This window comes from Chaetodon trifascialis, chromosome 17, assembly GCF_039877785.1.
Source record: "Chaetodon trifascialis isolate fChaTrf1 chromosome 17, fChaTrf1.hap1, whole genome shotgun sequence".
In the NCBI taxonomy this organism is placed as follows: domain Eukaryota; kingdom Metazoa; phylum Chordata; class Actinopteri; order Chaetodontiformes; family Chaetodontidae; genus Chaetodon; species Chaetodon trifascialis.
This window is the reverse complement of record NC_092072.1, coordinates 10439953-10454337: the sequence shown is the minus strand read 5'-3', so window position 1 is coordinate 10454337 and position 14385 is coordinate 10439953. Positions and strand designations below refer to the sequence as shown.

Here is a 14385-nt window from a genome sequence, read left to right as displayed (position 1 = left end):
CTATTTTCCTCAGAGTTTTCTCAATCGAAGGCTGAAGGGCTCCATCAAGAGGGCCAAAAGTCAGCCCAAACTGGACCGGACCAGCAGCTTCAGACAGATGATTTTGCCCCGGTTTCGCAGTGCTGACCAAGAGAGGCAAGTAGCCTTGTACTGTATAAAGCCTTCATATAATACATGGTAATACCAACTGTTTTCTAACTCAGAGTCACGTGGGGTTTGGAACCAGTGCCAGCATGTGTTGGGCCAAAGCCAAGAAAGCACTGTGTGGACAGGTTGCCAGTTTATCACAAGTCTAACAAATATATTCCTGGCTATCGCTGTTTCCTTTTGATCATCTTATTTTTTAGATTAGTTTCCTCCTCTTGTTATTCTAAAATAATTATTTATCATCTCAGAGCTACTCAAACTGTCTCGTCATGAGCAGCAGGTTAAAACGCGTTCATTTCCGATGTGGTTTTCATCTATAATCAGCAGACGTAAGACATGTCTGTTAAATGTGTGCTACAGTTTATGTTGTGGCAAGATCATGCAGTAATTGTGTGATCAAGACAAAATAAACCATAGAAATAATGACAGTGTGGATTCTGTGTTCCTCTGGATCATGTTCTTGGACTGTGGGAGGAAGCTGGAGCACCCAGCAGAAGCCCACACAAACCCAAGGAGAATATAACTCCACTCAGAAAGAACCAGAGAGCGTACACATTTCTGTCTTTTTTTGTTCGCCATCTTTGCCTGTATTTGATAGTTGGCAGTGTAGAGCCTCATAAGAATGAAGTGGGGAGAAAGAGATCAGTATGACATGCAGCAAATGGAATCAAGTCCGGGAACGTTGTGGTTATATGAACTGTGTCTTCACCCCTTTTCTTCTGTGAGCTGATAGTGTTTACAGTACATGTAAATTCGCCTATTGATGCACTTAGATCTCCAGATCTGTTCTGCTTGAATGGCCGACGTGCTGCTTTGTTCGCTGGGTGTTACTTTTTCGGTTTTCTGTGACCACCGCGAAAGTCTCTTCACATTTACTGCCGTTTCTTTTTGAGCTGAGGCCAGAACATTGCTAACCTCAATACCTAGCTTCAAGGTTACCCCTCGTTCTAGGACAAGCTGATTGTTGACTGTAATTATGGTCTATAGTAAAGCTCATGTAATTATAGCGAACTGCATTCAAGCAGAATGATGCAGTTGTTACTGAGGGTACTGATGAATTTTATGACAATTGCTATATTTGTGTTTTGAATGTGAGCAGGTATCTTGTATTTTTAGCCTTGCATTTGGCTCCAAGAAGAGAATCTCAGTCCATCAGTAAAATAGCTTGAAAACTATTTAAAGTGAGACTAAGTAACTTTTGAAAGGACAAATATCACATTCCTCCCTTCAAAAGGCTGAATTCATAAGCACTGAAACACAACCTTGCTCACTGTAATATGCTTTTACTGCGAATGCCTTACTTGGGTCTGGTTATGACCAGCAGATTATTGTGGATAATGTTTGCGAACGCTAGCAGATTTTAGATGGATATCGCTGTATAACTGACATTACTGCCACTTTACTTTCTGCCTCTGGTCTCGCTCTATTCGCTCTTCACCTAATGATGGTGTGTTTATAGTCAGTGAAACGGAAGCAAGAGTGTCTGTCTAGTCTGAGTGAAACAGCATACGTGGGCAGGTTTTAGTTATATCAGGAGATAAGGGTTAATTGAACAAAGTAGACGTCATCCACATTCTTTGGAAATGTAAACAGAATTTTTCGCTAGCTGCAAACCAGACATTCACCTGCAATGGTGTTGCTCTGCTATCTACCCACTAGCTAACAGTCAAGTTATAGATGGTGATTGGGGTTAGCTAGCACCCCATATTGCATTTGACAGGGCACAAATATTAAAAGTATATATATATATATGTACTCAAAAATTTTGAATATAACAAGAGCAAATGAACAATTAACTAAGGAACAAAGGATTAGAGCATTAATTTCACTGTGTCTTTAAAGCAAGTGACTGATGGAAAGCTTTGGAAATGTAATGAAAGCCAGTTAGACCTCGTCCTGTATAAACCTTTTCATGGCAGACGTTTTGGCAGGAAAAGCCCAGGTATAAATAATATCATTAATGCTGATTGCGTTCCATGCAGGATTTGGCTTACTGGCCTACTTAAATGAAATGGAGCCATTGTTACTGTTTGCAGTTACACATGTGCTTTTCCCGCTGAGACATGTCAATGTTTCTGCTGTGAAAATTGCTACTCGAGGCCTTGCCAGCTGCTGTTTAGAATGAGCTACGTAGTCCTGCCTTGATTAACTGCTGTAGAAAATGGTAGATGTTCAGAGTCCTCAGATGACTTCGGTGATCCAACACAATATTCAAATGTCCACTGGCTCAATGCTTCAAGACAAGACACCTCTAAAAAAAACCCAGCAGGTTTAGAGGATTGCTCACATGATGATATGCTAACATTAGCATTTGTGGTATCCTGAGGGATGTTTTAATCCTTCCCTCAAAAAAAAAAAAAAATGTCTTTGTTTATGTGGCTGAAGCAGATTGTGGATGAATCCCAAACTGCCGGTGGTTCTCCAGGGAGCCCACCTGACACTCCTCACCTGAACTGTAGCTTCTTATCAACCACTCTGACAAAAGCAAAGCCCTGCTGAAGGGCATTGCCTTTGGTGGTACATTCGCAGATGGTTTTAGCTTGTGCTTTTTCCAAGATATTCATTTGATTGATATTAATAGCAGCACTGCGAAACAATTGATCAGAGCTGTGACATATTACATGTGAACGTGAAATTTGATTTGCCCATTGAAGACTTCTAAAAGCCGACTGGATGTGGTATGAAAGAAAATAGTTGGTTAGTTAAGTTCATTTTATGTGTGTACGTGAGAAAGTAATGAGAGAGAGTAATGCTTGCATGCTGACTACAAACCACAAATTCATTTAAATAAATGCTCTTACTAATTTATTTTAGAGTTTTCAGTGTATACTGCTTAGATTAATTGTTTTTACAAATGTTTATCACCCTTGGATGGTTAATTACACCTCATAATAAAGCCTGTCAGCCAGCAGAGATCAAAACCTATTATCCTCATTTATTTCAATATATTTCTAATACTCTTTACACTCAAAATTGTCATGAGTGTTATCTTGGTCAAATATCTGAACTTCAAGGATCTGTTGGTCAATCTGGTAAAATCACATTATTCCTACATTTATCCTGTCAGCGTGATTTCTGTTATCCAATCGTGACAGGATGCGATAGCTTGCAGCTGTAGAGGCTCTCATGGCAGCTTTTTCTTGTTTGTATTTTGACATCAGGTCACGTCCCAGAAGATTCTGGCTTGCATTGTGATCAAAATTTTATGCACTCCTAACACAATCCAGTCACGACGCACATATGGGAAAAGTAAAGACGTAGAGAAGGAGAGGCAGAAAGTAAAAATGTAATGCTGACGGCACACTTTCCCCCCACCACAGAAGATGCATAATGGACATTTTTAGGGCAGGTGTGGATGTCCGATGCTCGGAGATGTGAGATGTGTCGTCTAGCGAGTGATGTAAAAATCCTTTGCTCTAAAATACAGAGTGAGCACCAAAGCAGAAACCCAGTTCAAATGTTAAAATGAATTATGTATTAACCCATGGGGTTCTGTGGAGGCTGCACCGAAGCAGGCACGGGGGGGAGCTTAATGGAGTTGGGGTTAAAGGGACTTTCTGCCTCAGTTGCTATACTTTCCTGTCTAACCACAGCTGCTCTCCGGCTCCCACCACTGCCTCAGACAGCTGCCTTCACAGCCTGCTTTGAGTTCTGCCCACACACACTTAATTCACTCAGTAGTGTTAAGTTGACTTTGCTATAAATCCTCGGCATCCAACTTCACACTCTAGCTTTCCAACGCAGCTGCTGTACCTCTGCTGCCAAGTCGGTTTACCAAAGCATTTTTCATGTACTTCATTCTGCGAAGGCACTGTCAGCTCCTCAGACATGACGATTCACATCGACATTAAATCTGGCCTTAAATTAGTGCTCCTCAGTTGCTGCATAATTATCAGGTGTTTCTTCAAAGCCACTGGTTTTTCCTTTCCCCTCATTTTCTCTCTTACACACACAGCCTATGTTAATAATGCAGCAAGCTAGCTCCAGCATTTCAGTGCAGATGTAGTCCACATTTTCAGTCCATCCTTCTTTACTTTCAGAGAATCTTAATGGAATAATTCAGCATTTTGGAAAATATGCTTGTTCGCTGTCTTGCTGAGAGTTAGATGAGAACATTGGTACCGCTGTCTGTTAAATATGAAACCAGAGCTAGCCTGGCTCTGTCCAAAGTGGAACAAAAATCTGCCTACCACCTCTTCTGTAGCTCAAAGCGTTATTCAGTGTGTAACCCCCTGCCCCATTCCCCAGAAAATAACATATTGTGTTGATTAGTGAGCTTTAGTTAGCCTCAATGCTGGTTGGCAGATTTTTTTCTACATCCCCACAGAGCCCCAACTTCCAGTCTCAATGCTAAAACAAGCCTCTCCTGATATGAAATGATGTGTAGCAGCATCAATCTTCTCAACAAAGTCTGCCTGAACACAAAGTCCATTTCCCAAAATTGCAAACTATTGCTTTTTACTGTTAAACTCCTAATTTTCAATTTATTCTCTCACAAACGTGTTTGCATGGATAAAACATATAACCTGTTATTGGTGAGCTAATGATAGACAGAGCCAGGCTAGCTGTTTCCTCTGTTTCCAGTCTTTATGCTAAGCTAAGCTAAACTAAGCTACAACAACAGCTGCTGGTTGTACTGTATGTTTAACAGAAAATTGAGGGTGATATTGATCTTGTCATCCAACTCTATGCCAGAGAGCAAATAACCTTAAACACAAGAGCAAACGTGCTCATGGATTAAACCTTGTCTTTATCTGCTCTAACGTAAGATGACATAAACAGTTAGCATGTCTTTTTAGCTAACTACTACCTACAATTGTAACAAAGTGTTTCAGTGGGCATGGCAATGGACATTTTATTAGCTTCCACATTATTCTGTGCGGTTACAGGTTAGATCCTTGCTATTGTATACATTATATGGAACAACAGCTGGCGAGGATGCTGACGTTATGCCTGGGTCGTGTAGCTTTGACCTCAGCCTTTTAGTATTATGTCATGTAGGCAGCCATCAAGTACATATTTAAGATCCTTTCACAAGGTTCTCATTTTAAATTGTGTCACATGGAAATGCCAGCCAAGGATGGACTTTACAGCTGACTGAATATCTTGCTATACTAGTAGTTAGCTAGCTCCACTTACCACATTAGCTATTGAGAGTCATCATTTTAGCTTACAAAATCCTGCTAGAAATGACAAGCCTACTTTAATTTACTGTGAATTTTGATGGTAAATCCTCCACCTTTACCACTGTAAATTCCATACATGCAGTGTGAAAGCTTGATGGGCGCAGACGCAGTAACTGGGGGGGTGGGGTTTAGCGAACAGTCAGTTGGCCTACTGACCACTTTGTTTGACCTTTGGGCTAGCCTCCTCATCCACCACCACTTTTCTTCTTCTTGATAGAGCTGCCCTCCTGTAAAGGTTGCCCTATGATCAGGCATAATCCTCTGTATCTTTCTAGAACTGCACTACAGTATTTCTGTCAACCAGCTGCACTGAATCACGTCTCTGGGTTTACACTTTGTTCCGTAACAGTTGGCAGTACAAACATTACATGTACTGTACATTTAGATTATTATGCAGTTATAAGGAATTGAGTAATTGCATTTCCAGACATCACCTCAAACTGGAACTCTGCTTTTCCTCACATGCAGTATGAGTCACATGTGTCGAGTCAACAGACCAAACTGCAAATGCCAGAACTGAAAATCTGGTAGTCTTATCTTTTTCATAAACTCATTATAAAAGGATCAGATCTCAAAAATCATGCTGAAATTACAGGAGTGACTCATTTTTTGTTCTGTGAAAATCCTTTTTGGGTGTTTGTTGAAAGACGAATGTAATCAGTATATAAAGACCAATGAGTATGTGAATTCTGAAAGTCAATAAGTCCCTTCTTCTTGTCTCTCGCCAGGACACGACTGATGCAGAGCTTCAAAGAATCCCACTCCCATGAATCCTTACTTTCTCCTAGCAGTGCTGCGGAGGCTTTGGACCTAGTTTTGGATGAGGAGGCCATAATCAAACCTGTCCACTCTAGCATTTTAGGTCAAGAGTACTGCTTTGAGGTGTGTTATGTTGCGTAACCTTTTCATTCTCCCAGGCTTAGCCTGCCTACTAATGGACATTTCTTTTAAGTCGCTGTAAACATCGTTAGCCAACTAAACAACTGAATTGTTAAAATGTTCCCAGTATGTTAAGACATCAGATTAGGTGCTACTTCTCACCTCTCTCCAAATTAGATATATGGAGTGACCAAGTGGTGAAAGGAAAGTTAATAGGCAACAGTTTTAAATTGATTAATTGTTTTTGTTTTGTACTGTCTATCAAGAGAATCTCTGGTTTCAATTATTTAACTAAGCTACCCTGTGCTTTGGACTTACCAACATAATCAGTCAGTGAACAGATTAATTGAAAGTAAAAACAATTGTTAGTTCTAGCCATATGAGGAATATTTTATGAAAACGAATATGCAAAAACTTTTGTCGACAGGTGACCACCAGTTCAGGGACAAAATGTTTTGCCTGCCGATCAGCTTCAGAGAGAGACAAGTGGATTGAAAATCTGCAACGAGCCGTCAAACCCAACAAGGTAGATACAATAGATGTCCCTCATTTCAAATGAAAATGATTTGACAGCTGGTGGCCTGGTATTTCATCTAAAGACCAAGGGTGTAACATTAAGAACTGATGTAATTAAGGACTGTTATAATTCAGTAATAGAACTCCTCGTTTCACTTTCAGGACAACAGCAGACGGGTGGACAATGTGCTGAAGTTGTGGATCATTGAAGCTCGAGACCTTCCAGCAAAGAAACGCTACTATTGTGAGCTGTGTCTGGATGACATGCTGTACGCACGCACCACCAGCAAACCCCGGACGGACACAGTTTTCTGGGGCGAGCATTTTGAATTTAACAACTTGCCTACCATTCGTAGCCTTCGTTTGCACCTCTACAAGGAAACTGACAAAAAAAGACGCAAGGTATTACATTCTTCTGTGTTGATCTGGAAAAAAACATAGTTCTTGCTCAAAAAAAACATTTTGTGCTACAAATCTGAAAAATAAAATGTTGTTTTGCTTGGTAATCCAGGAGAAAAGCACATATCTTGGCCTTGTCAGCATCCCCATCTCCAGCATCACAGGCCGGCAGTTCGTCGAGCAGTGGTACCCAGTGATACAGTCCAGTGTCTTGGCCAAAAGCGGTGGTGTTGGAAGTGCCAAAGTGATCAACGCCTCACTACGTGTCAAGTCTCGCTATCAGACAATGAACATCCTCCCGATGGAGCTGTACAAGGAGTTTGCTGAGTACATTACCAACAACTACCGAACACTGTGTGCAGTCCTGGAGCCGCTGCTGAGTGTAAAAAGCAAGGAGGAGGTGGCGTTTGCTCTGGTGCACATCCTTCAAAGTACAGGGAAGACAAAGGTAAACAAGGGATCAAATGTAACCAGGTTGCTTGTTGTTGTTCCATAAATCACTGCTTTTCACGTGTCTTAGCTCCCTGTGTGATTTGTAGGTGTGCCTCATTGTAATAAGCACTATCTGCTGTCCTTTGTGTAAGCTCTACTGAACTGAAAATCAAATCTCTTCTCAGGAGTTCCTGTCTGACATGGCGATGTGTGAGGTGGATCGATTCATGGACCGTGAGCACTTGATCTTTCGTGAGAACACGCTAGCTACAAAGGCTGTGGAAGAGTACCTCAAACTGATAGGTCACAGATACCTCAAGGATGCTATTGGTAAGACTGCTGCAGATTAACCCCACTGCACATCACTGTGTGCAGTGACCGGCTGCCTAAATGAAAAGAGTGTTTGAAGCCCAAAGGAAATCAAATGTTGTGATGATGTGTGTCAGACAAGGTTAATTCCAGCGTTGTTTAATGTTGAAGTGGTTTGATCTAGATTTGTGCTATATTTGTGACATTTTCCCACGTTACTCTTATTCATTGTGGTAGCAGCGTTTTTAGAAATAGGAGTCTGATTAGAATTGTCTAAATGTCACCGTGTTCCCTTTTCCTATTTTCTCACGCAAAGAAAGAAAAATAATAAATGTAACAGCTTATTTAAGTTTTTTTTATTGATGCACAAATCCAATTGATTTGACTTCAGCGTTTGTGCAACTGTGTCCTCCAGATCCATCTGTTAAAGTAGTTGATGACTGAATTAGTTGTATTTTGATACATTATGGGAAATATAACGACTGTGTCATCTACAACCTGCAGGTGACTTCATTCGAGCCTTATATGAGTCTGAAGAGAACTGTGAGGTGGATCCCATGCGTGTCCCGCCGTCAGTCCTTGCTGACCATCAAGCTAATCTTCGCATGTGTTGTGAGCTGTTACTCTGCAAGATTATCAACTCTCTCTGGTTAGTTTTTCCTCTTACCTGTCAGAAAACTGTATGCTCCATTTGTGTATTGATTGCTGGCACCTGCACCTGCCCATGTCAATCACTTTGATATGGGGTGTCAAAAATAAATCATTTATTTATAGAAATTCCAGAAATTGATTGAAACAACAACAACAACAACAACAACATAAGATCTGTTTTTGCAAACTGATATTTAAACAGATATAAACCAATTTATAACATGATTATTTGCTACTTAGATGTTTTTGTCCCAGTGATATAATCAGTAAGATCATCAACGTCATGTGAAAGAGTTTCAAAAATGGTTTCATAAACATATTCATAGTCTGGAGCAGAGTATGGTCCACTAACTTTCCGTATGTTTGCTCCTGACCTTGCAGAATTCCTGAGGGCTGCTGGATTTTCTCTTGCTGCTCTCCCTGACAGTGAGTAATAAACTCATGCTCTTGTTTCAGCATATTTCCCCGGGAGCTGAAGGAAGTTTTCGCCTCGTGGAGGGCCAGATGTGCTGAGCGTGGAAGAGAGGATCTCGCTGACAGCCTCATCAGCTCCTCCCTGTTCCTCCGTTTCATGTGCCCAGCCATCATGTCCCCCTCCCTGTTCAACCTCATGCAGGAGTACCCCGCCGAACGCACATCCCGCACGCTTACACTCATAGCCAAGGTGATGCAGAACCTGGCCAGCTTCAGCAAGTGAGTCTCTGTCATCACCTGTCCTCTCACACCAGCTATGACAGTACATCCATTTCATTCAGTGCATATTTAGATTTGCAGACCCTGATGCTTAAGCAAGGCGGGATGCATGTCATGGAGTAACATCATGGAAATAGAGGCTTGACTGCGAGGTATAAACTGTTAGTCACCCACAGTGAGCTCCAAGGCTTTCAGCTGCGACACATTTGTTCCTACCTTCACTGTGGGCTCTTTACTGACATATTAAAACAATTCTGCTGCTTTAAAAAGGCCACTTATAATTAAGACATCAAAAGTTTGTTGGCATTTTAATACTAAAGCTCCACATTTTAGAAACACTGGATAAAATACTTGATAACTAATAAATAAATATTGTAATATACATAGTAATCAGATGAAAATGAGCTGAAGGTATAATAAAATAATAATAAAATTAAAAAAAATAATAAAATAAAATAATAACTCAAGGGGCCCTTTAACATTGACACAATTAGTCGATTGGTTGATTGACAAGAAATTAATTATCAACCATTTTAGAAACCAATTTTAACAATCAGTCCTTTTAAGTTATATATCAAGCAAACTGGTTCAAGCTTCTCCAACAAGAGAATTTCTCTGTTTTATATCATTGTAAAATGAACATGTTATGGACTTTTGGTCTGAAGTATTTTGATGACATCGCCTCAGGCTTTGGAAACGTTTTAGGGCTGTTTTCACTAGTTTCTGACATCTTATAGACTAAACAATGTTTGTTGTAAAGCACTTACTGTAGAAATAAATTTGACCTTGGTCTAAGAGGTGAACTGAAAGAAAAATCCAGAAAATAAGTGATAGATTAGTTTGTTTTAGACACCAACGAGCTATTTCCAGCTGCACATCAGGAGTCAGTGAATAAAGATCAAAGAGGACATTTGCATGTGATGCCAAAAATTTTGAAAGGAGACAGGGGTTACAAGCTCCCCCTCATATGCGCCCACTTGCTTTCACATGACCGACATTGTGTACTAGAGTCACGTGATGACAAGTGAGTCAATTCCATATGCTGATGAAGGCTGTGAGCTGCAGTTAAAAGCCAGTAAGCAGACCCAAAGTTAACATTATGTGGTTAAACTACTGTAATGAATTTCACTAGTATCCCAGTTATGGTTGGGTTTTTGGGTTTGAGAGTGTAAACCTGGATAAGCTACTGTAGCTGTAGCACTGTGAAAGAACACCAAGATATTACATCAGGTAAACACCTAAATTCAGAGAGTCAAAGACACACCTGGACCGACTCAGATATATGTCTATGATACAAAATGGACATGCGAACATACTCACTGTTGTTATATTGTTTTATGGTCAAAATGAAAAAGGCAATCACTGTCCAAATCGTCTTCATCTTCCCTCTTGTCATGTATCCTGTCATTATTGCCTCTGCAGGTTTGGACCCAAGGAGGAATACATGTTTTTCATGAATGAGTTCCTGGAAATGGAGTGGGGCTCCATGCAGCAGTTTCTCTATGAGATTTCCAACATGGACGCCGGAGGAAACGCAGGAGGGTTTGAGGGCTACATTGACCTCGGCAGAGAACTGTCCATGCTCCACAGCTTACTGTGGGAAGTCATGGGTCAGCTCAGCAAGGTAGGTAGAATAACACGATGAGCTACTGGAGCATTAATTTAAAACGTAATATTCTTTCTGTCTCTAACGTAAGAATGGGCAGAGTTGGAAAATGAGGTCCTGCAGTTTTCTGTCACACAGAAACAGAATGAATGTTATTTGAACTCCATTAAAACTGGGGTGAAATTAATACTTTAATATTTAACTCTAGTGTTTGCACTGTTAATTCATTGAGATTGTGCTGTAATTCTAAAATAATGAAAGATCTAAATTTTTTATGTTCAGCCCTAAAATGTCTCATAGGTGGACGGATAAGGAACGTTATGTGCTTTCTAAATGCTGTGTGTTTTATGAAAGACATGTAGAAGATGCTGAATAATAGATTTATCATTGGGGATGTACCGATTTCTCTTGCCTGATAAAGATTTTGATTCCTAAAATAAGGTTATCTGCCAAGATGGAATTAATTTTTAGTGACATTAGCGAACCCTGACAGGTGTTGTTAATACTACCTTCATTTTAAAATGCATTTAATTCAGTATTTCTACGGCTTTATGGAGCTGATGGATCGTGACCAAATGAATGTAACAGATGACTGAAAGCTGAATCTTATAGCAACATTAATGACAAAAAGGATTTAATTGTTTGGCCAGTGCCCAACCCTCTTAACAAGGACAGTATCGATTCCAATACCTCCCCAGCGGATTGGATCAGGGCATCCCTATTTATAGCAATAATAAAAATAATTTCAGATAATAGGCACAGTCTGCCTGTGATTCATCTTTTCATATGCCTCCCTGTCAAGCCCACAACAACAGGATAATGACTTTGAAGTAAAGTAGGTCATCAGAACATGAGATGTTTAGCTTCACCTTCTATTTTGCCTTTTTCTCGGTCTTACCCTCCCCCCAGTTGCCTGGACAGCCACAACATTGTCAGTAAAAATGGTCCCTGGTGCGAAAGAGCTTAAGAACCCCTGCTTTAAGGCATGTGAGTGTTGGATGTTCTTGATTTTGAAAATCTTTCCATGCTGCAGGATGCTATTCTCAAACTGGGACCCCTGCCGCGGCTGCTAAATGACATCAGCGTCGCCCTGAGGAACCCGCAGCTCCACATGCCTACAAATCACCAGCCAGACAGACCGAAGGACAGACTCTTCTCGCGGCCATCTTTCAATCGTCTCATGTCCTCTGACTTCCAAAGCCTCATGATGCGTGACTTGAACAGGTATCTTCTCGTGCTTTGTCATGTATTTTTATTGCTATTGTGTCTCCACGTGAAATTGGATTTGCTGAGGAATTACACTTTCATATGGGTGTAATTATCAGTAACACATAAAAAGGCCAGAGAAGCACAATAGCTGGTGTGTTTCGAAAGCCAATAATGCTAATGCACCTCTTCAGACTTTTTAATTATTTTATCAGACTTTGCCAGAAACATCTGTTCCCAGACTCTTTTACCCAAACCTCTTTCCTCTGTCTTTGAATTCATGTCTGCACTCTGCTATTGTCAAGAGACAGTTGCTCTCATTACAGCCTAACTGTTTAAAGAACACCTTAAGTAAGAGAAAAACAGCTGTAATATCAGAGGGACTCCACTGCATCTCTTTTGTGTTTACCATTACAAATCCCTCCTTCCAAGCACTAGCCTGTTGGAACAAAATCTGCAGCAGTAAACATGCAACTGAATGAGAATGACTTAAATCTGCAGCAGGCAGGTGCGTGAGGACAGAGATCAAACATGTGGAAATTGAAACCAACACAAGGATCCGCACACCTGCCGCTCCTCGTAGCTCTAACCCCAGAGGTATCAGGCTACGAGTGACTGACAGGATAGAGTCACGCCTTATCCTCACTGGGTTTCCACGTTTCATTATGCAACAGTTACATAATACAAAATGTGTAGTTTTTGCATACCATAAACCATAAGATCAAAATCTCTAAGGACAAATGATTGACAGCGTGCAAAATAACTTGGATTTTTCACACGTTTTCACACATTTTTCACAGCAGAGGAATGATGCTGCCATTGTTTATTAATGTGATGATTTATCTTTTCCCCCCTCAACATTCTTGACGACCAAACTAACCAATTTGTCCTTTTATTTTATTCGACAGCTAATCCATAAAAAATGCAGCTTCAAACAATTAACAAGCTACAGTGTCCTCGAGCACATTTTCTCACCATGTAATATTTGAGTTAAATATATAAAACAGTAGGCAGGACGTGGGTGTCCTTGAGGGCTTTAGGGCAGCGGTTGCTAACCTGGATTAGGTCTCCTATAGGGTGAACGAATCTAGTGGGTCATGAGATAATTGGGAAATTAGAAAAAAATAAGGTGTGGGTAACGAGGAAATATTGCGCATATTAGGGAGTAACAACTAAACTAAACAGTTTTGGAAGGTTTAAGGCACTGACCATTTGATCACAGTGGCATCAGTTTGGGTCATACCAGGGGTCATAGTTAGATATATAGATCATGATTAAATATGTACATTTATCTGTGTTTTAGAAGCAGGTTATCAAGGCATTGCACAGAAACAGTAATACACAGTAAATGTACATTCAGTATATATAGTATTCTCATCCACATTGTATAAAATCTAATGGAATCATGTAAAATAAAAACAAGTGTAAATACTCTATGAGACAGTGTGCATAACACTCTGTTGTGTGTCTTGCAGTTCGATAGACATCTCTCGTCTGCCTTCCCCTACGACCGGAGTCTCAGCTGTAGAATCCCTCTCCTCTAATCTGAACATGAGGCGTCAGGCAGAACGAGACCTCCGCTCGTCGAGGGAGGTGTTCTACGTGACCCGCCCGCCGCTGGCTCGATCCAGCCCCGCGTACTGCACGAGCAGCTCCGACATCACTGAGCCCGATCCAAAGGTACGATGTGAAAGAGTCATTTGACGGTTTTGTTCTGTTTGCTGAATTCAGTCTTAATTCTGCTGTTTTCAAGCCTTCTCTGAAAGTATTAGTACTTACATCTTTACAAATAATGTGATGACTGTGGCGTCACACTGTTATCCACTTTAGGTGAACATTTAAGACATTTTCTCCTTTTTTTTGAGAGTAGATTATAATTGAACTAGATATCATAACAGATTATTACTGATTATTTAATCAATTTAACATATTTTCAAGACTGATTTTCAATTTTATTAGAGAGAATTTGGTTTCATTACTTACACACATCATTATTTATGTAGTAAAAGATCCAGTAAGGTAAGACACGGCAAGGCATGCTTATTCGTACAGCACTTTAGCCATAAAAGAGGACATAAAGGCATAAAAAGGCTTGGAGATAAGACAGAAAAAAACAACAAGGCAATAAAAAAGACATAATGAAGGATTTTAAAAAAAGATCAGGGATGATAAGCTAAAATGGAATAAAACAACACACATGGGAGTAAAACATTGGTCTGGCATAACTATAAATGCATTTTGCTGTCTAAAGGCATCAATATGAGAGCGAAATGTGTTTGAATTCAATTTAAACACACACACTTACTGTACATGCAGTGTGGAGTAAAATGCAATGTTTTTGTATAAAATCAAGTCCAAACT

At 40.3% G+C, this 14385-nt stretch overlaps 1 protein-coding gene across 9 annotated transcripts in view; it reads left to right on the top strand.

Moving 5' to 3' along the window:
- Nucleotides 1-14385, top strand: part of LOC139345495 (ras/Rap GTPase-activating protein SynGAP-like) — a 43460-nt gene that overhangs the window by 13661 nt on the left and 15414 nt on the right. For 5 of the 9 annotated variants that reach the window (XM_070984106.1, XM_070984103.1, XM_070984110.1 and 2 more), the window contains 11 exons: nucleotides 14-135; nucleotides 6062-6215; nucleotides 6640-6738; nucleotides 6891-7130; nucleotides 7240-7575; nucleotides 7745-7889; nucleotides 8373-8517; nucleotides 8976-9212; nucleotides 10635-10836; nucleotides 11852-12042; nucleotides 13500-13704. In XM_070984106.1, the coding sequence (XP_070840207.1) occupies nucleotides 14-135; nucleotides 6062-6215; nucleotides 6640-6738; nucleotides 6891-7130; nucleotides 7240-7575; nucleotides 7745-7889; nucleotides 8373-8517; nucleotides 8976-9212; nucleotides 10635-10836; nucleotides 11852-12042; nucleotides 13500-13704 (2076 nt within the window). Of the gene's footprint in view, nucleotides 1-13; nucleotides 136-6061; nucleotides 6216-6639; nucleotides 6739-6869; nucleotides 7131-7239; nucleotides 7576-7744; nucleotides 7890-8372; nucleotides 8518-8975; nucleotides 9213-10634; nucleotides 10837-11851; nucleotides 12043-13499; nucleotides 13705-14385 lie in introns of all 9 variants that reach the window. The other 4 variants (XM_070984105.1, XM_070984102.1, XM_070984109.1 and 1 more) reach the window with 1 other exon arrangement.